Source organism: Chiloscyllium punctatum, chromosome 2 (genome assembly GCF_047496795.1).
Source record: "Chiloscyllium punctatum isolate Juve2018m chromosome 2, sChiPun1.3, whole genome shotgun sequence".
Lineage (NCBI taxonomy): Eukaryota > Metazoa > Chordata > Chondrichthyes > Orectolobiformes > Hemiscylliidae > Chiloscyllium > Chiloscyllium punctatum.
In genome coordinates this window covers 66170494-66196142 of record NC_092740.1, presented here as the reverse complement: position 1 = coordinate 66196142, position 25649 = coordinate 66170494, and the positions used below count along the sequence as shown (strand labels likewise).

At 44.8% G+C, this 25649-nt stretch overlaps 1 protein-coding gene across 1 annotated transcript in view; it reads right to left on the bottom strand.

Annotated features, from left to right (window-relative positions):
• ppip5k2 (diphosphoinositol pentakisphosphate kinase 2) overlaps positions 1 to 9536 on the bottom strand; it is a 159047-nt gene extending 149511 nt beyond the window's left edge. Inside the window, exons 1-2 of the mRNA XM_072583617.1 lie at positions 9408 to 9536; positions 502 to 833 (exon numbers count right to left, since the gene is read on the bottom strand). Coding sequence (XP_072439718.1) covers positions 502 to 621 — 120 coding nt within the window. The 5' untranslated portion in view covers positions 622 to 833; positions 9408 to 9536. The remainder of the gene's footprint in view (positions 1 to 501; positions 834 to 9407) is intronic.
• Between the last annotated feature and the right edge of the window lie 16113 nt (positions 9537 to 25649).

The following is a 25649-nucleotide window of genomic DNA, read 5'->3' as shown; positions in this document are numbered from 1 at the left end:
ACTGACAAGGACAATGAATTTGAAGTATTCTAATGAACATTTGCATGTACCAGCAACTCGTGTTTTAAGCAGCTATCCCATAATATATGTGACATATAGGGAGAAGTTTTTTGCTGTGAATATCTAATCTGTGGAGTCTAACACGTGTACAGCCATATGCACTTTATGGGCCCGGTAACTGGAATACAGTACGACCGAATTCTACCGTAGCAGGCAGAGTAGAGTTATTTTGAGGATAAATATTTAATAATGGCCATAATTCATTTTCCTTTTGTTGTTTATTATTTTATATAGAGATCTGGCTCTTGTTTGTCCATTTTTTGATTCATGCCAAGCAGGAATGTCATCAGCTCAAAAACAACACCTTGTGTACAAGTCAACCCCCTAATTTCAGCATTTAAAAAACTACCTTCAAAACCCGACCTTTACATGAGTATAAAATGGTATCTTACAAAACATTGATCCCTCATTTTAAGAAAGCACTTAATACTCAGCACTCACAGAATCATATTCTTCATCTTGATCAAAATCTTCAAATTCTTGAGGTTTCATTTGATGCAACAATTCCGTATCCTCCGAACCAAGAAAAAAATTATGAGACTCCAGGCCATGAGCAGACATGATTGTTCAGGTCTAATAACTAGCTGCCAGACTGCTAGCTATACTAACACTTCTGTGCAACCAAAGGAAGATTGCTCAAGTGTGGCTGTTCGATAAGTGAGTAGGTGCCAAATCCACTTCACGTCATTACTGCCAAGTCTACATATTTAGTCCACGCACATTGTTAAAGGTTGCAGCACATCCTATTACATGGCAAGGTTACAGTCTTCCATCTAAAAATACAGCAGACAAAGTTTCACATGAGTATTAAGTAAACACATTTGTCATCAGATAGATTTGCAAGAACATAAATCTGTTATGCCAACTATTTAATTAAACCAAGAATATGAAAATGTGTGAAATTAAAATAATGAAAGTAAGTGATGTATTTAGACAACTAAAGGCTATTTACAACAGTGCTATACCCAGTCAAAATGGTTAACATAAAACAATCACAAATATTATAAGAGACAACAGGCAGGAGCTCTACATTTGAGGCATTTGGAAATTTTTAACACCAGTTACATTCAGAATTGAACTGTTTGCATACTGTTTCTGTGATAACTGCTACAAGGTCCATGGCCATGGCAAATCACAAATTAATCTCCCTGTGGAGCTGGTTGGTGATGTGCTCTTCTGGTACTAGACCTACCCAGCTAGAAGTCATCACCTGAGCCCTTATTCATAACATGGCTGAACAGGTTTAGACAAAAATGTAAAGCTGACCTGGGGCCTTGTGATGTGGTGGTATTGTCCATACTCTAAACCAGAAGGGCAGATTTAAGTCCCACTGGCTCCAGAGGTGTGTACTAACATCTTTGGACAACTTGATTAGAAAACAAATATTTAAAAAAAGCAGACCCTGAGCATACATTTGTCCAATGTTCTCAATGCCTTTAGAGAGATGTGGATACCAAAGGGGAGTCAGTGCTTCATTTCCCCCCTCCAACTCAATTTTGATTTAGCCCAGTCATTTTTCCGACTGCCTGTGAAGACTCGAAATTTCAGCAAAAAATTTAACCTACCTGGCAGCCTAAGTCAAATTCTTTTACAAACTGGCCTACATGGCTCTATTTTGGCATTCAACAATAAATAATGTTCCTTTCCAGTCAGGCTTGCGGATTTATTACAGTTTCCAATAAAAATTTATAAAATGTTCGATTTTCCATGAATCTATTGGACATTACCAAAGAACAATATCTTTGGTCCCCTCTTTGTACAGGAGCTCCCCTTTTAAGGAAATATTTTTAGTAAATCTGTTTCAATACATTCTGTCAAAGCTCACAGGCTCAACCCCACTTGTTGATCTAGGCTAACTATGGACCTAAGATTTGTCATTATCAATATAATCTGAAATTAATGCAATACTTGTTCAACAGAAGAGCTTCTTCTAGTTAGACCAGTACATGATCTTCCTCTACCACACCAGACAGAATCTACAGAGCATGCTTTGTCATTAAAAAAAAAGAATGGTGGCAGCAGACCTACAACATGGTGAGGTACAGATTCAGTTTAGCTGGTTGTAAAATATCAAGTTTAAATGTTTCCTCCATATTTTACAATCAAATTCATCCATAGCCAGCAAAATGTGGTCCCAGCACTGACCCTGAGGAAACACCAATCTACCACATTTCAAAGTGAAAAACAATCATCCACTACAATCACAGTTTTCTGTCATGAAGCCACTTTTAAAAATGAAATCAACTGCAGAATGATTCTTCTATTCCATTTGCCTCAATTATGTTAACTGGATTTTATGTAATACTTTTGTCAAGTGCATTTGTAAAATTCATGGAGTCAAGATTCACCACATTCTCTTCATAAACCTTCTCTATGTTGTTAAAAAAAACACAAATTAGCTGGGTCAAACATACCTTTTAAAAATCAGTGTTGGTTTTCCTCAATTAACTCTATTCTCTCCAAGTGGCCACTGACCTATTTCCCCTCATTATGGCTGCAAAAATCTGACCCATCATAAATGTTAAATAAACCAACTTGGAACTATTAGCTGTTACTGAATAGGCATGTCATATTTGCTGCTCTCAATCTTCTGTCACCATCTTCTTATCAAGAGAAGCTTCAACGAAAAGTGCAGGAGACATGCCAGGAGCAGCACTCAGCATATTTAAAAAATGAGGTAGCAACTTAGTAAAGCTAGCAAACATGACTACTTGCATGCCAAACAGCATTGCAGCAATTGTCACAAAGTTTAGTGATCCCAAAACTAACAAACCAGATCTAAACTCTGCAGTCCTGTCACATCCAGTCATGAACGATGGTGGGCAATTAAACAACTCACAAGAGGAGAAAGCACCACAAATATCCACATCCTAAAATGATGGAAAAGCACAACAGATCAGTGCAAAAGATAAAGGCTGAACCATTTGCAGTTGTCTTAGCCAGAAGTGCCAAGTAGACGATCCATCTAGACCTCCTCCAGTAATCCCCGTACAATGGAGGCTAGTCTTTAGTCAGTTCAATTCACTCAACATCAACATCAAGATGCAGCTGGAGGCACAGGATACTGCAAAGTGTTATGGATCAGACCCTAACGTTTTCTATTTAAAGGTAAGTGTCAGGTGCTGTGTTCCAGATGCAATTCAATTCGTCAAACTATTCAATGTTAAGCAAAACACAATTTATTCAAATAATATAGTTAAAATACAACAGAAGAAAGAGAAACTTGGAATAACTTAACTCTATTGGAAAACTTAGAACAGAAACAGTAACTATTACTAATTAACTATTCTAATATAGTAACATCCCATAAAGGCAAATTCAGCAAACAGATTGGGAAACTGCATGTGAAACAGTCTAGAAGGATAGAACATCAAAAGACAATACTGAGAGAGAAAGAGAGAGAGAGAGAAATCTCCAGTTTTCAGCCGTAGCAAGGAGAAATGTGGCAGCTTCTTTCACAACCCCAGCAGCTTCTGCTGAATGCTAAAACTATTAATCCTGGTTCTGTGGGTGGTAGATTGACCACATCCATTCAGGTTGTTTTTATTGTCCTAACTTAAAACACCCAAGGCTTCACACGTTGTTTATCTTCTCAAAGCCTTTTCAATATTGGAGCCCCAGTCTCTCTCTCTAAAAGAAACTGGAGAAAAAAAACCTCGAAGTCATAGTATAGTCACAAAGGCAATATTCTGGCAATAGTACCGAAGACCTGTCCTCCAGAGCATGTTGCTCCCCTAGCCAAGGTGTCCCAGTACAGTTACAGCACTGACAATGTGGAAAATTGCACAAGAGTGTCCTATACACAAAAAGCAGGGCAAATCCAACCTGGCCAGTTAATGCCCCATCAGTCTACACTCATCAGTACAGTGATGGAAGGTATTATCAACAGTGCTATCAAGCAACAACTTCTCACTGATGCCCAGTTTAGGCTCCAGCTGGGACACTCAGCTCCTGATGTCACGAGCCTTGGTTCGAACATGGACACAATTTCTGAAATCCAAAGGTGAGGTGAGATGAGATGAGAGTGACTCTATTTGACTCTATGTAGCATCAAGGAATTCTAGTAAAAATGGAATCAATGGGAATTGGAGGCAAACTCTCTGCTAGTTAGAGTCATACCTGACAGATAGGAATATGGTTGTTTGAGGTCAGTGAGATCTCAACTCTAGGACACCTTTGCAGGAATTCCTCAGGGTAGTGTCCTAGGCCCAACCATCTTCAGCTGTTTCGACTTTCCCTCCATCATAAAGTCAGAAGCAGGGATGTCTGCTGATGATTCAGCTGACCAGCACCATTTGCAACAACTCAAAACCTAAAACCGTCCATGTTGAAATGCAACATGAACTGAAAACACTGGTTTTACAGCTAGACGAATTAAGGACACAAACATCCGGCAGCACTAATTCCATCAGCAATATCCTCAAAATACTAGACCTGTGCCTCGCACTCCACTTCACCTTCAACGACAAGATCTACAAATAAATCAATTGGATGCCTATGGGAGCACCAATGTCAAGACTTATAGAAGCAGTTATGCAGAGATTAGAACGAACTGTCCAAGCTTTGGGCCCACTGTGTGGAAGACACCTTTGTCATCACGAAACAAACTAGAAGAAACCCATGAGCACATAAACAACACCCTTACAGGTATAAAATTCACCAAAGAGGAAGAGAACAATAACTGACTCGTCACAGTAGAACGAAAAGTCAATGGAGAGCCGCAGACCAGCATATACAGGAAAGCATGTACACTGACCAGATACTCAACTACAGGAACAACCAAACCAACACCCACAAACTGATCTGCATCAGGACATTATTTAAATGGGCCATAACACACTGCAGCATCCAGGAACTACAAGAACCCAAGGAAAAACACCTTTACAATGTATTCAGGAACAACAGTTACCCGATAAGTGCAGTCTCTGATTCCTACACAACAGACCGAGATAGGAAGACAACATGCCCAGAGACTCTAACCATCCTACCATGCAAAGACACTTCAGAGATGACAACCAGACTACTCCAGCCCCTTGGCCTAAAAAACCTACCACCACATTGAAACAGCTCCTGATGAATTTAAAGGACCCTGTACCCACAGCCAGCAGAACGAACGGCATATACAACATACCCTGCAAGAACTGCAAACAGACATTACATTGGATACAGGAAAAGGAAACTAGCCACCAGGATAGATGAGCACCAACTAGTCATCAAAAGACATAACCAACTATCACTGGTATTCACACACACAGATGAAGAGGGACACCAATCCAACTGGGACAATACATCCATCTTTGGACAGACCAAACAAAGACATGCACAGGAATTCCTAGAAGCCTGACATTGAAACCAGAACTCCATTATAAAAAAATAAATTTGGACCCCATTACCAACCTCTCAGAAACAGAAACAGAACCAGAAACGATGTCACATACCACAACCAAGACACACAAATAGCAAGTGGGACAGAACCCCATGCTTCGCCAAAGGCTCACTGATGATGTTATCTAGCATGGTGACGAAAGGACTGAGATGGTTCGGACAGCAGGGTGGTTCAGTGGTTAGCACAGCAGCCTCACAGCGCCAGGGACCCAGGTTTGATTCTAGCCTCAGGCGAGTGTGTGGAATTTGCACATTCTCCCCACGTTTGTGAGAGTTTCCTCCAGGTGCTCCTGGTTTCCTCCCACAATCCAAAAATCCAAAGGTGAATTGGCCATTCTAAATTGTCCATAGAGTTAGGCACATTACTCAGAGGGAGATAGGTCTGGGTGGGTTGCTCTTCGGAGGGTTGGTGTGGACTTGTTGGGCCAAAGGGCCTGTTTCCACACTGTAGGGAATCTAATCTAATCTAAACAGACTGGGTTTGTTTTCACTAGTATGCAGGAGGTTGAGGGGTAATCTGATAGACGTTTATAAGATTGTGAATGACATGAGTAGAGTGGAAAGTATGAGGCTTTTTCACAGGTTGGAGGGATCAATTATTAGGGGACACAGTTTCAAGGTGCAAAGGGGGAGGGTGAATTTAGAAAAGATGTGTGAGGCAAGCTTTTCATGCAAAGAGTGGTGAGTGCCAGAGACGGCGGTGGAAGCAGACACAACAGCAGTATTCTAGAAGTACCTGGGTGAATAAATCAACAGGAAAGGTAAGAGGGATACCGATCCTGTAAGTGAAGACAGTTTAGTATGGAAAGGCACAATGTGTCCATGCAGGCTTGGCGGGCTTAAGGGTCTAGTCCTGTGCTGTACTATTCTTTTTCGTAATCAATATTACCACCCTAATTCTCTTTTTGCCTTATTTACCTTTGCTGAACAATTTACACCCTGGTATATTAAATGCCATGTCTTCACCATTTTCATGCATATTTTTGATATTGTCACTATGTCATCCTGCCATTTGTGCCTTTGGCTCACCAACTTAACTTATCACTCAAGTATATTTATGAATACAGACTATAAACCTGTTTCTGAATTCTCTGTAGGCTTTCTTAGTCCATTTATATTTAATATAGTACTACATCCTACCCTAGTACTGTCCAACATATTTTATGCATCTTTTTGCACTTTTCTACTTCTAGGGATTGGTGATCACACATTCCACATTTATTTAACTTAAAACATTCCCTAATTACATTAGTGAACCTCCCCACAAAAATATTACTCCCCATCTTAAATATTCCTACTGTACTGATGGGAGGATGAAACATTAACAACACAGCATACAGGCTTGGATTTTTATCCAATAGTGTTTTTCTTTTAAAAAAAAAGGTATATCCATTTGCAAATGGGACCCAACATCTTAACGTTCAATCCAGCATAATACTAAGAGTTGAGATTCTGAACTCATGTCACCACTCCAAATGCCTTACCTCCCGCACCATCCTGTCTCCTTCACCCTGCAACACCCCTAGCCTATCCTCCCCTCTCCATCCTACCATCCCCTATCCCTCCATCCTGCCCACCCCCCCATCATGCCCTCCATCCCACCCTCTTTTCCCCCTTCCCACCCTCCTCCTGCCCTCCCCCCATCCCACCCACCTTCCCCCCCCATCCACATCCCACCTCCCCCCATCCACATCCCACCCTCCTCCCCCTCCCCCCATCCCACCCACCTTCCCCTCCCCCCATCCCACCCACCTTCCCGCCCTCCTCCCCCTCCCCCTCCCCCTCACCCACCTTCCCGCCCTCCTCCCCCTCCCCGCCCTCCTCCCCCTCTCCCCCCATCCCGCCCTCCTCCCCCTCTCCCCCCATCCCGCCCTCCTCCCCCTCTCCCCCCATCCCGCCCTCCTCCCCCTCTCCCCCCATCCCGCCCTCCTCCCCCTCTCCCCCCATCCCGCCCTCCTCCCCCTCTCCCCCCATCCCGCCCTCCTCCCCCTCTCCCCCCATCCCGCCCTCCTCCCCCTCTCCCCCCATCCCGCCCTCCTCCCCCTCTCCCCCCATCCCGCCCTCCTCCCCCTCTCCCCCCATCCCGCCCTCCTCCCCCTCTCCCCCCATCCCGCCCTCCTCCCCCTCTCCCCCCATCCCGCCCTCCTCCCCCTCTCCCCCCATCCCGCCCTCCTCCCCCTCTCCCCCCATCCCGCCCTCCTTCCCCCTCCATCCCGCCCTCCTCCCCCCTCCATCCCGCCCTCCTCCCCCTCTCCCCCCATCCCGCCCTCCTTCCCCCTCCATCCCGCCCTCCTCCCCCTCTCCCCCCATCCCGCCCTCCTTCCCCCTCCATCCCGCCCTCCTCCCCCTCTCCCCCCATCCCGCCCTCCTTCCCCCTCCATCCCGCCCTCCTCCCCCTCTCCCCCCATCCCGCCCTCCTTCCCCCTCCATCCCGCCCTCCTCCCCCTCTCCCCCCATCCCGCCCTCCTTCCCCCTCCATCCCGCCCTCCTCCCCCTCTCCCCCCATCCCGCCCTCCTCCCCCCCCATCCCGCCCTCCTACCCCTCCATCCTGCCCCCCATCCCGCCCTCCTACCCCTCCATCCCGCCCTCCTTCCCCCCCCATCCCGCCCTACTTCCCCCCCCTCCCCCTCCATCCCGCCCTACTTCCCCCCCCTCCCCCTCCATCCCGCCCTCCTTCCCCCCCCCTCCCGCCCTCCTTCCCCCCCCCTCCCCCTCCATCCCGCCCTCCTTCCCCCCCCCTCCCCCTCCATCCCGCCCTCCTTCCCCCCCCCTCCCCCTCCATCCCGCCCTCCTTCCCCTCCCCTCCCCCTCCATCCCGCCCTCCTTCCCCCCCCCTCCCCCTCCATCCCGCCCTCCTTCCCCTCCATCCACCCCCCCTCCCTCCATCCCGCCCTCCTTCACCCCCCTCCCCCTCCATCCCGCCCTCCTTCACCCCCCTCCCCCTCCATCCCGCCCTCCTTCACCCCCCCTCCCCCTCCATCCCGCCCTCCTTCACCCCCCCTCCCCCTCCATCCCGCCCTCCTTCACCCCCCTCCCCCTCCATCCCGCCCTCCTTCCCCCCCCCTCCATCCCGCCCTCCTTCCCCCCCCCTCCCCCTCCATCCCGCCCTCCTTCCCCCCCCTCCCCCTCCATCCCGCCCTCCTTCCCCCCCCCTCCCCCTCCATCCCGCCCTCCTTCCCCCCCCCTCCCCCTCCATCCCGCCCTCCTTCCCCCCCCCTCCCCCTCCATCCCGCCCTCCTTCCCCCCCCCTCCCCCTCCATCCCGCCCTCCTTCCCCTCCCCTCCCCCTCCATCCCGCCCTCCTTCCCCCCCCCTCCCCCTCCATCCCGCCCTCCTTCCCCCCCCCCCCCTCCCTCCATCCCGCCCTCCTTCACCCCCCTCCCCCTCCATCCCGCCCTCCTTCACCCCCCTCCCCCTCCATCCCGCCCTCCTTCACCCCCCCTCCCCCTCCATCCCGCCCTCCTTCACCCCCCCTCCCCCTCCATCCCGCCCTCCTTCACCCCCCCTCCCCCTCCATCCCGCCCTCCTTCACCCCCCCTCCCCCTCCATCCCGCCCTCCTTCACCCCCCCTCCCCCTCCATCCCGCCCTCCTTCACCCCCCCTCCCCCTCCATCCCGCCCTCCTTCACCCCCCCTCCCCCTCCATCCCGCCCTCCTTCACCCCCCCTCCCCCTCCATCCCGCCCTCCTTCACCCCCCCTCCCCCTCCATCCCGCCCTCCTTCACCCCCCCTCCCCCTCCATCCCGCCCTCCTTCCCCTCCCCCTCCCCCTCCATCCCGCCCTCCCCCCTCCCCACTCCGGTCGCTCTCACTCTGTCAGCGGTGGTGCTGATGCTGCTGACCGGACGACGCCAGGGGCTCGGCCATTGCCTGTGCCATGCCTCCGGGTCTACAACCTCAGTGTATTTAAATCAAAACCGGAAACGGAACGGGTGAGTAAGAGGACTCGACATTAGAACAGGACCTCATGCAGAGAGCCGCAGGTCCCTCTGCGCCCGTCCATGACTCTCCTCCGACTAACCGTTACCTCGGCCCCTCCGCTCGCGCTGCCACCACCGCACGCTCCACTCGGTCCCACAACAATAAGTGTCCGCACGATCCACCTCCGCAGCCCAGCTTCCCACTTCAGTTCCGCCTTTACAGCTTACCCGACAAGAGGCGAGTGGTTGTAGACTAATTTTAAATTTATGAAATAAGTTATTTTATTTTAGTCAAACCAATCAAAAAGTGTTGTTATTCAAATGTGAAGATCTATAATGTCACCAACCTCATTCGACAAGCTCTTTCAGACTGGCAGTCCTGTCAGAAGAATGCTAATGTGGAGCCTCATAGATCTGTTAAAGTTCTTCAGGATTTTAAGCACCAATGGAGGTAGTGTCATATGTGACTTGTGGAGGATTCCTTCAAATCAACCTATAAAACTTGAGAAACTTCAAGCCAGCTTAACGAAATGACAGTACATTAAATAGTAAACAGAAAGCAGACCTGAACATAAGTATATAACCAATGGCACTTTTTAGGGTAATGAAGTAAGTTGAATACCAATGGGATTTCAAAATTTTATTCAGTCATTAAATCATTTACAGCACAGAAGGACGCCATTCAGTCCATTGAATCAGAGCAAATTACTGGAATCTGTAATAAAAACATCAAATGCTGGAGATCACAGCGGGTCAGACATGGAGAGAGAGCAAGCTAACATTTCCAGTTTAGTAAATTCATCAGAGCGAGCCATGTAGAATGGAAATGTTAGCTTGCTCTCTCTCCATGTCTGACCTGCTGTGATCTCCAACATTTGTTGTTTTCAGTACACTGAGTCATTGTCATAGCCCCTCAGAACAATCTTTATAATCATGGTCCTTAAACTATCTGGTTTGTGCATGATGAATAATCTCACATTTCACTAAAAAAAATTCAGACAGATTTTAGTCTGGGATCTGATTTGTCCAATATTTGCATCAGCTGGAATCGAAACATGATTGAAAAACTGCTTGAAAAGGAATCCAAGGCTTTATAAATGTTGGCTTAGACTACAACAGCAAGGAAACTGTGATGAACTGTTAAAAAAAACACTGCTTTTATATCCAATTCATTGTTCCCCTTCTAGTTGAGAGGTTGAGAGGATAATTGAAAGAAGTTTCCAATATATTGACGAGATAAGTAGTAGAGATGAAAGTAAACTGTACTCATTGGCAGACGGATATAAATGAGAACTCACAGATTTTAATTGAGTGTATTATGAATGATAATGATTAGATTCTCTACAGTGTGGAAACAGGCCCTTTGGCCCAACAAGTCCACACCACCCCTCCGAAGAGAAACCCACCCAAACCCATTCCTCTACTCTACATTTACCCCTGACTAACACACCTAACACTATGGGCAATTTAGCGTGGCCAATTCACCTGACCTGCACATCTTTGGATTGTGGGAGGAAACCCACGCAGACATGGGGGTGAATATGCAAACTCCACACAAACAGGCAGGAATCGAACCCAGAGCCCTAGCGTTGCGAGGCAGCAGTGCTAACCACTGAGCCACCACGCCACCCCAAATGAGACTGATAACATTTAAGAAAAATGTGAACTTCCAGTGAATATGTGAAACAAATGTACAAAACTTCATATTTTAAGATTTTATTGTAAATTCACCATTGATTAAACTTATTCAGTAGATGACCTATATTTTAGATTACAGAAATGATTCCTAATTAACATTTAAATCTAACAGAAAATCTAGCAGCAATCTACTTTGTTTTGTCCATCAAATAGACAAACTGGACTCGGCAAGATGGTGGCGATTCTGTAGAACTTTGTGGACAGCTCTGCCTAACAGTCAAGGCAAACTGGTGTTTTTTTACCATCCCTGGCCCACTTATGTGGTGGGATTATTAGTTTAAAACCTTACAGAACACATATTGTTAATATTTGGGAGTGGGAAGGATGCCAAAGGGAAAAGGAGCGAGCAAACAGCAGCAGGGAGGACACTCTCCTGCAGCACCTACCACACCAGAGACTGCAGAAGCAGCACTAGCCTCTCCTGGACCCCCCGGGGACCTGACAGACTCACAGGAATTGGCTGCAGCAATGAAGAGACTTACCTTGAAAGTTGGGGCTGCGATTGAGGAGATCCGTGGGGAGATTCGTGCCCAAGTCCAAACTATTGCATCCATGCTGCAGAAGCATGAGCAGGAGATCCAGTGACTCGGGCTCCAGGGACTCGGGGAGCAGCTGGAGGAGGTGGAGGGTTGAATTAAGGCCTCGGAAGCTGCAATGGCATCCTCATCCAGTCGGATCCTGGTGCTGGAGCGAGAGGTGTGGGCCTTGCGAGACAATATTGACGACCTCGAAAATCTCCGAAGTGTCAGGCTCCCGGAAGGCAAGCAGCCAGTCAGCTTCTTTGAAAGCTGGCTGCTGAAGTTTTTCGTCCTTCACATCGAGTCCAACAGGCTGCGGATTGAAAGTGCTTATCGGGTTACGGTGCATAGGTCAGGCCCAGTGCAGCGTCCCTGCTTGGTCCTAGTACATTTCCACTCATATAAAGACAAACTAAAAAGTGATAGAAGCTTCGAGGTTACTGGGAATAGATCCACAGGCACTGCTGTACAAGGGGTCAAAAATCATGTTTCTCTAGGATTTCTCAGCAGCTTTAATTAGAAAGAGGACGTCCTTCGATGAAGTTAAAAAGAGGCTGAGGAACCTGGGCATCCAATACTCTATGAGCTACCCCGCAGTGCTCCATTTCAGCCATGAGGACTCAGTTTATAAATTTGACTCAGCAGATAAAGCTAAAAACATTTTGGACACTTTAAAATAGATGGATTGGCCTGAAGAATATGGTTAATGTTTGATCTTTTCCTTCTTTCCCCATGTTTTCCCTTCTTTTTTATTGTCTTCTTTCTACTGAATAATTTCTTTTTTTGGAAAGGGAGGGAAACCTTGGAATAAGTTGTTCCTTTTTTTTAATAACTGGATTTTCTGATGGGAAATTTTGTGGATGTTCTTTGTTGTCTCCCTTTTTTTTGTTTGTTCTGTTTCTCTTTTAGTTGCAAGTAGGGGTGACATGAAGCCTGGGATGGATGAAGTGCTCATCCTAACTTGGTCTTTTTTCAGTTGATTTTAGGATTATCTCCTTGTTTTTTTTCTGGCCGAAGGCTGGGGCACAGTCTGGGTTTGAAGGAGTTGTGAAGGAGGGGATGGGTAGGGTGAGTGCCCCCTATGGGCAGGGAGAAGAGTCTTCAATTCAAGGTTTTATAGTTGGTTTTCTTTGTAGTCTTTTGGTAGTAATAGTTGTTTATAATTATGATGGAGCAGTTTTTGTAAATATAGTTCTTCGACTCTATGAGTCTTTATTTACTTGGCTCGACGCTTTGTAAGCAGGGTTCTCCCTCTGAGGGGTTCAAGGGTCTCTGAAAGGGTATATGGCTAAGTGTCTTATTAAATGGTGAACCTGGAACATTAAGGGAAGTCATTTCCCTGTTAAAAGAAGAAAAGTGCTTTCTAGCCTTAAGAGGGAAAGGGTTGATATCGTTTTATTGCAGGAAATCCACCTTGATGATGAGAAACACATGAAATTACAATAGGGGGGTTATGACCGGGTATTCTTTTCATCCTTTACTACTAAAAGTAAGGGAGTGGTGGTACTTATTCAGAAAAAATCTTCTGTTCACATTATTAGAGCAGGTAAAAGATGAGTAGGGACAGTTTGTGATACTTAAAGCCCTGATACATGGGGAGGAATACGGCATTTTAAATGTCTACTGTCCTCCGGCACATTCTCTCAAATTTTTGATTCGTGCTTTCTCGAAGTTGAGTGCTTTTGGAACACGGCACATTATTATAGGGGGGATTTTAATTGTCTTTTGAATCTGACAGTGGACAGGATGCCTTGTGGGCCCCCAACTATTTCTTTGGAGGCCAAGCAAGTAGTTGACTTATGCGAGGAGTTTGGGCAGGTGGATATTTGGAGATGACTTCACCCTACCAGCAGGAACTTCACTTTTTTTTCAAACCCACATAAATGTCGCACGAGGATTGACCTCCTTCTGGCTCCCTTGACCCTCCTGGATTCGATTATGAGTTGTAAAATTGGCAATATAGCTATCTCTGATCACGCGGCAGTACATTTGGAGGTTAAGGCCAGGAGTGAGGGGCTAGGTTTGTGGCACTGGCATTTGGACCCTTTTCTCCTTAAGGATTCCAAATTTGTGGAATACTTTTTGAAGGAGTTTCAGGAATTCTTGACTTATCAACTCAGGCACGGCTAGTAGTCCATCCATGCTATGGGAGACTGCTAAGGCCTTTGCTCGGGGATTAGCTATTTCCTATTCAGCTCGCTGGAAATGACAGGAGGAGGAACAGCAGCGTCTACTTGCGACGCAGTTGAAAGCTGCCGAAGCGGCACATTTTGCGCAGCCTTCGGTGACTAAGCTACAGCGGATCACGGCTTTCCAGGCTGCCTTGAATTCAATACTGACACAAAACACAAAGAAAGAACTTGCTTTTGCTAGACAAAGGCTGTTCAAATATGGGGATAGGCCTGGGAAGTATTCAGTGTCCCTATCAAAAAGCGTGCTCCCCAATCCCCTTTTGGTTAGTGCCCTCTATCGCTTGCTGGGTGGCAGGGCATGGCAGGATATTAACAGGTATGAGAGGTCTGAGAGCAAGAGCTGGGAGTGGAGATCTCTTCTGAAACATGGGAGAACATATGGGACAATTCTCGAAAGATCTCAATCTGTAATAGGACATGTGCTACGCAGTTAAAAGTTCTGCACAGGGCTCATCTGGCACCAGACTGTCTGGCAAAGTTTAAAAAAGGGGCATCTTCAGTGTGCCCCAAATGTAAAATAAGTGTTGGTACTCTTACCCATTGCTTCTGGAAATGCCACAGGCTCCGTGTTTATTGGAGCGCTGTGGCGGGAGAGATAAGGAGGGTTTTGGGGACTGAAGTCAAAGTAGACCAAATATCTCTCCTCTTAGGTCTACAGAATTTACCATCTTTAGATGGGCATGGGAAGAAACTATTTAATATTCTTGCATACTGTGCACAGAAGAATATTCTGATGAACTGGGTGTCTGAGAAACCCGCCGGGCTTGCTGGGATGGCAGAAATTAATTATGGAGCACATTCCCTTGGACTTTTTAACAAACATAGTGCACCACACAACAGACCATTTTTATAAGACTTGGCAGCCCTACTTGAGTTATTTGGATATTGATTTGTCAGTTATCTTAACTATGGCATTTGTTTAACCAGGATGGTTGGGTTTGTCAAGCCCTGTGCCCTGGAGGGGGGTCTCCTGGGTTATTACGGGTATATATACAATGCTCCCGTTCCTTTGTTTGGAAGCTCTGCGCCAAGCATAGCTGTTCTGAATTTTGTGTTTTTTTTTGTTTTGTTTTGCTTTTCTTTGTTTTTTTAATCTATTCGTTATTCACTAATTTGTTGGTGTTGCTTTGCACAGTGTTAGGGTTTGTTTTGTATTATAGGGTAGGTTAGTAGTTGGCAGATAGTAGTTATATTATAATTTGTGTTTTTTTCTCTTTTTATTATACAGATATTTGTTATTGATTTTTCAATAATTTTATATGTTTGTAAAGTCAAAAAAATTTGCTAATAAATATAATTACAAAGAAAAATAGACAGACTATTCCAAAATCAGTACGCAAGGATTTTTGGTTCTCAGGAATTTACTCCCCCCGCCCCCCCCCCCCACCACCACTCACACACACACACAATTCATTTCCATTCCCAGCCTGGTAACTTTTAAACTGTGTACTGCCTTCCACAATTTTCTTCTTCTAGCTTAAGCTAAATGAATATTTCCAGCCTCATTTTAAGTTCTCATAAGTTTGATTGTTTCAGTTTGAGTGCAAGCTTCCACTCACACTTCAGCGTGATTATAGAATCATAGAATTTACAGCACAGAAGGAGCTGTTTGACCCATCATGTCTGTACTGGTTCATGATCACACTTTCCTTGCAAACCACCCCTCCCATTTCCAACTTCGCTTTCATACCCAAAGCCCTCTGTGTGTCATCTTTCATAGGCCTTCATACAGTATTTAAATCTCTTTAACCAGGTTACAGCCTCTGCCTTTGTACCAAAATAGCAGTTACCTAAGTCATAAATGACATCCTATTGATACCTAAATATCAGGCTGTTTGTCTCATATAGGATGAGCAGAAATTTCCTCCTGTTTTGGAAATACCAATGCCATTTTTGGCCAGTTCCAGACTCAGTTATAGTTACAGAGATGTACAGCATGGAAACAGACCCTTCGGTCCAACCAGTCCATGCCGACCAGATATCCCAACCCAATCTACTCCCACCTGCCAGCACCAGGCCCATATCCCTCCAAACCCTGCCATTCATATACCCATCCAAGTGCCTTTTAGATGTTGCAATTGTCTCAGCCTCCACCAATTCCTCTGGCAGCACATTCTATACATGTACCACCCTCTGCATGAAAACGTTGCCCCTTAGGTCTCTTTTATATCTTTCCCCTCTCACCCTAAATCTATGCCCTCTAGTTCTGGACTCCCCGACGCCAGAGAAAAGACTTTGTCTATTTATCCTATCCATGTCCCTCATGATTTTGTAAACCTCTATAAGGTCACCCCTCAACCTCCGAAACTCCAGGGAAAACAGCCCTAGTCTGTTCAGCCTCTCCCTATACCTCAAATTCTCCAACCCTGGCAACATCCTTGTAAATCTTTTCTGAAACCTTTCAAATTTCACAACATCTTTCCGATAGGAAGGAGACCAGAATTGCACACAATATTCCAACAGTGGCCTAACCATTGTCCTGTACAGTCGCAGCATGTCTTACCAACCCCTGTACTCAATACTCTGACCAAGAAAGGAAAGCATACCAAACGCCGCCTTCACTATCCTATCTACCTGCAACTCCACTTTCAAGGAGCTATGAACCTGCACTCCAAGGTCTCTTTGTTCAGCAACACTCCCTAGGACCTTACCATTAAGTATATAAGTCCTGCTAAGATGTGCTCTCCCAAAATGCAGCACCTCACATTTTTCTGAATGAAACTGCATCTACCACTTCTCAGCCCATTGGCCCATCTGGTCAAGGTCCAGTTGTAATCTGAGATAACCTTCTTTGCTATCCACTACACCTTCAATTTTGGTGTCATCTGCAAACTTACTAACTGTACCTCTTATGCTCACATCCAAATAATTTATGTAAATGACAAAAAGTAGTGGACCCAGCACCGATCCTTGTGGCACTCCACTGGTCACAGGCCTCCAGTCTGAAACACAACCCTCCACCACTGCCCTCTGTCTTTTACCTTTGAGCCAGTTCTGTATCCAAATGGCTAGATCTCCCTGTATTCCATGAGATCTAACCTTGCTAACCAATCTTCCCATAGGGAACCTTGTTGAATGCCTTACTGAAGTCCATATAGATCACATCTACCGCTCTGTCCTCATCAATCCTCTTTGTTACTTCTTCAAAAAACTCAATCAAGTTTGTGAGACATGATTTCCCACACACAAAGCCATGTTGACTATACCTAATCAGTCCTTGCCTTTCCAAATACATGTCCATCCTGTCCCTCAGGATTCCCTCCATCACCAACATCAGGCTCACTGGCCTGTAGTTCCATGATTTGTCCTTACCACCCTTCTTAAACATTGGTACCACGTTTGCCAACCTCCAGTCTTCCAGCATCTCACCTGTGACTATCGATGATTCTGTCAATACCATCTTCATTCTTCCCCCTGTGACTTGCCCCGTCTATCTACCCCCTTTCTCAGATCCTGGAAGACTAGAATGTCTGTGCAGTTCAGGGATATCTCTTATGTGACCCTGTAATCCAATACTACAATAGTTCAGTCTGCACGTTCTGCATATGAAAACCCAACTCTGCGGCAATGTGAAACACATGTATCCTTGTATCCAGGTAGAAATGCTGAATAGCAGTGTTTTAGACATTAATTCTATTTTATCTTGGAATTGGTTAGCCAGTTTAAAGCATAACTATTTACAATTCTACATCGAATCCCAGCAGTGTGGAGGCAGGCCTTTCAGCCCATTGAGTCCACATCAACCCTCCAAAGATCATCTCACCAAGAGCTACCCCATCCCTATAACCCTGCATTTGCCATGGCTAATCCACATAGCCGGCACATCCCTGGAAACTTTGGGGAATTTACCATGCTTAATCCATCTACCCTGCAAGTCTTTGGACTGTGGCAGGAAACCAGATTACCTGGAAGCAACCCACACAGACACGGTGAGAATGTGCAAACTCCATAGACAGTTGCTCAAGGGTGGAATCAAATCTAGGTCCTTGACCCTGCGAGGTAGCAGTGCCTCACCCTGCTTGGTTCACCAGTTTTTTGTGTTTATTTTTCATGTATCTGCTTAGAGTGTTCTTCACTTTTCAGAATTTGACTGGGATTTTTCTGGCCTTCAGTATGACTTGAATTACTTTCTACAAAGTTGGATCTTCTTTGGACTTGAATAGATTGAACAAAGACAATTCTGGCAACAATTCACTCTCTTTTCTATTCTCATTGCTAGATTCCATATCCTCATGTTTGTAAAGATCATTAGTAAAATTGACAATGGATTCTCCTGGAAGATTATGTTAAACCTTGCCCTTTCAAGAAATCTGTTGAGTCTTAAAATAATTGTCGAAAGCTTTTATTGTGTCAGCAAAAGGATGTGTACCCTCTTATTTTCTGAGAATTTAAAACATTGCTATAGTAAAAAATGAATGTGAATATAACAGTCAATTAAGCGATTCTGCTTTTCATTTGAAACAATTCTTCTTAATACCTTCTGAGGACTTGGAGTATAACTGTCTAATTATCAATTCTGGGTAGAAGAAAATGCAGTGTACTCATTGACTGACTATTTGGGGTCGGGGTCAATCAGTTGTGTCACTCCAGAGGCTCCTGCACTGCCAGACATTTGACCAGAGCCATCTGTTTCTGACTACAAAGGTTGCCTGTCTGGCTACAGGTATTCCTGAAGGTCTGACTGTGAAGGTCTGATGACGGGACATCCAGCATTATGATCCCTGATTATGTGACATTTTCCACAGTTTTATCCCAGTTTTTATTCTAATCTAAATAAATAGATATTGCAGGTACCTTTGCTACTTTTTTCAAAACACTCAAGAATAAAGCTGTGGGATTTCGCCTTAGGTAATAATATTGTTCTTTGAAATCAGGCACAATGTCTTCAGTTAATCAGGCCTTGAATTTGAAACATTCTTCAACATGTTTCCTGCCATTCAGTGTACAAAATAATACTCTGAATTTCAGTTATGTTACTAGACAATACCTGATCTACTTAGGAACCATACCCTTTTTGTTTAAAGCAGACAATATTTGAAATCCTAGGTACTTCCTAAGAGAATGTTCTACTCATAGAGTCATAGACTTGTACAGCATGGAAACATACCCTTCCATCCAACCTGTCCATGCTGATCAGATATCCCAACCCAGTCAGGTCCCACTTGCCAGCACCCAGCCCATATCCCTCTAAATCCTTCCTATTCGTATACCCATCCAGATGCCTTTTGAATGTTGCATTTGTACCAGCAACCACCACTTCCTCTGGCAGCTCATTCCATACATGTACCACCCTCTAAGTGAAAAAGTTGCTCCTTAGGTGTCTTTTATATCTTTCCCCTCTCACCGTAAATCTATGCCCTCTAGTTCTGGACTCCCCGACACCAGGGAAAAGACTTTGTCTATTTATCCTATCCATGCCCCTCATGATTATATAAACCTCTGTAAGGTCACCCCTCAGCCTCCAATACTCCAGGGAAAACTGCCCCAGCCTATTCAAGCTCTCTCTATAGCTCAAATCCTCCAACCTTGGCAACATGCTTCTAAATCTTATCTGAACTCCTTCAAATTTCACAACTTCTTTCCGATAGGAAAGAGACCAGAATTGCATCCAATATTCCAACATTGGCCTAACCAATGCCCTGTATAGCCGCTACATGATCCCCCAACTCCTGTACTCAATACTCTGACCAATAAAGGAAAGCATACCAAACACCGCCTTCACTATCCTATCTACCTGTGACTCCACTTTCAAGGAGCTATGAACCTGCACTCCAAGTCTCTTTGTTCAGCAACACTCCCTAGGACCTTACCATTAAGTGTATAAGTCCTGCTAAGATTTGCTTTCCCAAAATGCAGCACCTCACATTTATCTAAATGAAACTCCATCTGCTATTTCACAGCCCATTGGCACATCTGATCAAGATCCTGTTGTAATCTGAGGTAAGCCTCTTCGCTGTCCACTACACCTCCAATTTTGGTGTCATCTGCAAACTTACTAACTCTACCTCTTATGCTCACATCCAAATCATTTATATAAATGATGAAAAGTAGTGGACCCAGCACCGACCCTTGTGGCACTTCACTAGTCACAGGTCTCCAGTCTGAAAAATAACCCTCCACCACCACCCTCTGTCTTCTACTTTTGAGCCAGTTCTGTATCCAAATGGTGAGTTCTCCTTGTATTCCATGAGATCTAACCTTGCTCACCAGTCTCCATGGTGAATCTTGTCAAATGCCTTACTGAAGTCCATATAGATCACATCTACCACTCTGTCCTCATCAATCCTCTTTATTACTTGCTCAAAAAACTCAATCAAGTTTGTGAGACATGATTTCCCATGCATAAAGCCATGATAACAATTCCCAATCAGTCCTTGCCTTTCCAAATACATGTACATCCTGTCCCTCAGGATTCCCTCCAACAACTTGCCCACCACTGATGTCAGGCTCACCGGTCTATAGTTCCCTGGGTTGTCCTTACCACCTTTGTTGAACAGTGGCACCACGTTTGCCAACCTCCAGTCTTCCAGCACCTCACCTGTGACTATCGATGATACAAATATCTCAGTAAGAGGCCCCACAATCACTTCCCTAGCTTCCCACAGAGTTCTCGGGTACACCTGATCAGGTCCTGGGGATTTGTCACCTTTTATGCGTTTCAAGACATCCAGCACTTCCTCCTCTGTAATATGGAAATTTTTCAAGATGTCACCATCTATTTCCCTACAGTCTATATCTTTTATGTCCTTTTCCACAGTAAGTACTGATGCAAAATACTCATTTAGTAACTGCCCCATCTCCTGCGGCTCCACACAAAGGCCGCCTTGCTGATTTTTGAGGGGTCCTATTCTGTCCCTAGTTACCCTTTTGTCCTTAATATATTCATAAAAACCCTTTGGATTCTCCTTAACTCTATTTGCCAAAGCTATCTCATGTCCCCTTTTTGCCCTCCTGATTTCCCTCTGAAGTATACTCCTATTGCCTTTATAAACTTATAAAGATTCACTCGATTTATCCTGTCTATACCTGACATATGCTTCCTTCTTTTTCTTAACCAAAGTCTCAATTTGTTTAATCATCCAGCATTCCCTACCAGCCTTCCCTTTCACCCGAACAGGAATATACTTTCTCTGGACTCTCGTTATCTCATTTCTGAAGGCTTCCCATTTTCCAACCGTCCCTTTACCTGCGAACATCTGTGCTCAATCAGATTTTGAAAGTTCTTGCCTAATACCATCAAAAATTGGCCTTCCTCCAATTTAGAACTTCAACTTTTAGATCTGGTCTATCCTTTTGCATCACTATTTTAAAACTAATAGAATTTGATCGCTGACCCCAAAGTGCTCCCCCACTGACATCTCAGTCACCTGCTCTGCCTGATTTCCCAACTTTTGCACCTTCTCTAATAGGAACATCCACATACTGAATCAGAAAATTTTCTTGTACATGCTTAACAAATTCCTCTCCATCTAAACCTTCAACACTATGGCAGTCCCAGTCGATGTTTGGAAAGTTAAAATCCCTTCCCATAACTACCCTATTATTCTTACAGAGAGCTGAGATCTCCTTACAAATCTGTTTCTCAATTTCCCTCTGACTATTAGGGGTCTATAATACAATCCCAATAAGTTGATCATCCTTTTCTTATTTCTCAGTTCCACCCAAATAACTTCCATGGATGTATTTCTGGGAATATCCTCTCTAATAGAATTATGGTCGGCACGGTGGCTCAGTGGTTAGCACTGCTGCCTCACAGCGCCAGGGATCTGGGTTCAATTCCTGCCTCAGGCAACTGTCTGTGTGGAGTTTGCAGATTCTCTCTGTGTCTGCGTGGGTTTCCTCCGGGTGCTCCGGTTTCCTCCCACAGTTAGGTGGGAGGATGTGCAGGTTAGGTGAATTGGCCATGCTAAATTGCTCATAGTGTTAGGTGGATTAGTCATGGGTAAGTGTAGGGGAATGGGTCTGGATAGGTTGTTCTTTGGAGGGTCGGTGTGGACTTGTTGGGCTGAAGGGCTTGTTTCCACACTGTTGGCCAACCCTTATCAAAAATGTCATTCCACCTCCTCTCTTGCCTCCCTTTCTGTCCTTCCTATAGCATTTGCATCCTGGAACATTAAGCTGCCAGTCCTGCCCATCCCTGAGCCATGTTTCTGTAATTGCTATGATATCCCAGTCCCATGTTCCTAACCATGCCCCGAGTTCATCTGCCTTCCCTGTTAGGCCCCTTGCATTGAAATAAATACAGTTTAATTTATCAGTCTCACCTTGTTCTCTGCTTTGTTCCTGCCAGCCCTGACTGTTTGACTTGCCTTTGTTCTCAACTGTACCAGTCTCAGATTGATCTCTTTCCTCACTATCTCCCTGAGTCTCCTCCTCCCCCCCCCCCCCCCCCACCTTACTAGTTTAAATCCTCCTGAGCAGCTCTAGCAAATCTCCCTGCCAGTATATTAGTCCCCTTCCAATTCAGGTGCAATCCTTCCTTCTAGTACAGGTCACTTCTACCCCAAAAGAGATTCCAATGATCCAAAAATGTGAATCCTTCTCCCATACACGAGTTCCTCAGCCATGCATTCATCTGCTCTATCCTCCTATTCCTGCCCTCGCTAGCTTGTAGCACCAGGAGTAATCCAGATATTACTATTCTCGAGGACCTCCTTTTTAAATTCCTGCCTAACTCTGTAATCTCCCTTCAGAATCTCAACCTTTTCCCTTCCTATGTCGTTGGTTCCAATGTGGACAATGACCTCCTGGTGGTCCCTCTCCCCCTTGAGAACATTCTGCACCCTCTCTGAGACATCCTTGATCCTGGCACCAGGGGGGCAACACACCGTTCTGATTTTTCGCTGCTGGCCACAGAAATGTCTGTCTGTACCTTGGATTACAGAATCCCCTCACACAATTGATCTCTTGGAACCCAACATACCCCCATTGCATTAGAGCCAGTCTCCATAGCTGAAACTTTGGCTGTTCGTGCTACATACTCCTGAGTGTCCATCACCCCCTACATTTTCCAAAATAGCATACTTGTTTGATATGGGGATAGCCACAGAAGACTCCTGCACTACCTGCCTACCTCTCTTACCTTTCCTGGAGTTAACCCATCTATGTGACTGTATCTGAGACTTTCCCCCCTTCCTATAACTGCCGTCCATCACATCCCTTTGCTCTTGTAAATTCCTCATTGCCTCTACCTGCCTCTCCAACCGATCCATTCAATCTGATAGGATTCGCAACCAACGGCATTTATTGCAGATATAATCCTCAGTAACCCGTAACTCTCCCTAAACTCCAACATCTGACAAGAAGAGCATATCACTCTACTAAGGGCTATTTTTGCTTCTTTCAATCCACAGACCCAGAAAATAGCACTGTCTCTCTCTCTCTCTCTCTTCTGCACAGTCCTCACCATGTACTTGCTTTGTCTGTTCTTCTCCCTTTTAAAACCAAAGTTGCAAAACAATGCAACAGCATATAAAACAGTAATTGCTGCTCCTGGAATTCGAGGAAATCACCTCCAGCACCTAAAATACCTCAAAAAAAGGAGCAGCTGTTCCAGCCAGAAGTTTTTCCCATCCTCCATCTTGCATTACCCAGAACTTAGGTCCAGAATCAATGTGATTTAACAAACAAACTGTGGGTCAATGCTCATAGAGCACAGCAAATAGCAGATGCGGACCAATCAGATCCTGCAGATTTCTCAGCAACTCAGATGGTCTTTTCCCTGGGATGGGGGAATTCCAGAACTAAAGGGCATAGGTTTAGGGTGAGAGGGGAAAGATATAAAAGAGACGTAAGGGGCAACGTTTTTGAGCAGAGGGTGATGCGTATTTGGAATGAACTGCCTGAGGGAGTGGTGGAGGCTGGTACAATTACAGCATTTAAAAGACATCCGGATGGGTATATAAATAGGAAGGATTGAGAGGGATATAGGCCAGATGCTGGCAAATGGGACTAGATTAGGTTGGGATGTCTGGTCGGCATGGACGAGTTGGTACATGCTGTACATCTCTATGACTCTGTGTTAATGATTCTGTGGGTGACAGATCTTATTAAGAGTGTGTTTCCTTCATAAATCTTTGATTTTAAAGATATAGTTTCTGAATTTCCTTAAAGGTCATAACATTGCCTCAAAGATTACTCGCCCCTGTTATGATCCCAGCTGATCATAAGTCAGAAGCCAGGCTTGATGGATCATATTTTGATTTGGTTTCAACAAAATAGTCTCGTTAAACATAAGCACATAATGCTGCAGATTTTGCTTTGAACAAAAATGCACGTGTATCAACAAAAAAATTTAAAATTGAATAAACCAAACTATGTGTAATGAATTCAAAAGTGTTTAAACACGGTAAACATATTATTCTATTAATCCCAAAACACACATTTATTAATTGAGAATAAATACAACAGCTTTAGCTCAGTATACAAAAACACACTCAAAAGGCATGATTGTCCCATCTTCTTAAACGTGCTCATTGCCTAGATGTGGTGGTGCTCAGGTTAAATCACTTCCAGTCCTCGCTCTTAAATGAGAGAATGGGTCTATGGACACTTACTTCAGCTATCAAATTTTTTTAATTACCTGCTATAATGGAGATGTGCAGCAGATGGCAAACTTGACCATATAGCAAACAAAATGGTTGCTTATAATATTGACACAATCACTTTTCTTTTGTTCCCCAATTTTGTAGTTTGAAACTGACAGTTAAAAGTAAGAACTGAACATTGAACAGCAACTTGTTTCAAAAGGGAAGAGAAGAAAGAGAGCTGGTTCTGTTGTGAACTAGCCTGAAAACTAATGCAGTTTAATTATTGACACAGGACATCTGTAAATGAACCAACTGCTGACACTGAGTTGTAGCAGTGCTCAGGGCTGGCAGCCAGTTGGTTGTTGAATTAGTCAATCAGGAGAGGAGCGGGGCTAACCAGCCAACTACCAAGAATGTCAATTGAAAAGAGTAAAAGAGAACCACAGGGATCAGTCACAAGGTTTGTCATTGATATAAATGGTTTAAATGACAATATAGAAAGCATGGTTAGTAACTTTGCAGATGTCACAAAGATTGGTGGTATAGCGGATAGCGAAGAAGGTTTTCTAAGATTACAAAGAGATCTTGATCAATTGTGTCAATGGACTGAAGAGTGGCAAATGAAGTTTAATTTAGATAAATACAAGATATTGCATTTTTAGAAAACAAAAGAAGATGTATACAATTGAAAGTAGGGCCTTAGGCAGTGTTGGAGAACAGAGAGACTGAGGGGTTTCAGTACATAATTCTTTGAAGTTAGCATCACATATAGATAGGGTGGTTATGAAGATGTTCAGCACGCTTGTTTTCATTGCTCGGACCTTTGACTGTAGGAGTTGGGACTTTATGTTGAAGTTGTACAGGACATTGGTGAGGCCCTTCAGGAGTACTGTGTTCAGTTCTGGTCTCCCTGTTACATGATGGATATTATTAAGCTGGAGAGGATTCAAAAGAGATTTATTAGGATGTTACCAGAAATGGAGAGTTTGTGCTATAAGGAGAGGCTGGATAGGTTGGGACTTCTTTCACTGTAGCATAGGAGATTGAAGGATGACCTTAGAGAGGTTTATAAAATAATGAGGGGTACAGATAAGGTGAATGGTAGATGCCTTTTCCTGAGAGTTGGGGATTTCAAGACTAGGGGGTATATTTTTATGATGAAAGAAGTAAGATTTGAAAAAGACATGAGTGTCTTTTTTTACACAGAGTGCCTCATTATTGGAATGAACTTTCAGAGGAAATGGTGAAGGTGGGTACAATTACAACATTTAAAAGACATTTTGATAAGTACATGAATAAGAAATATTTGGAGAGATATTCAAAGAACTGCCAGAGGAAGTGGTGGAGGC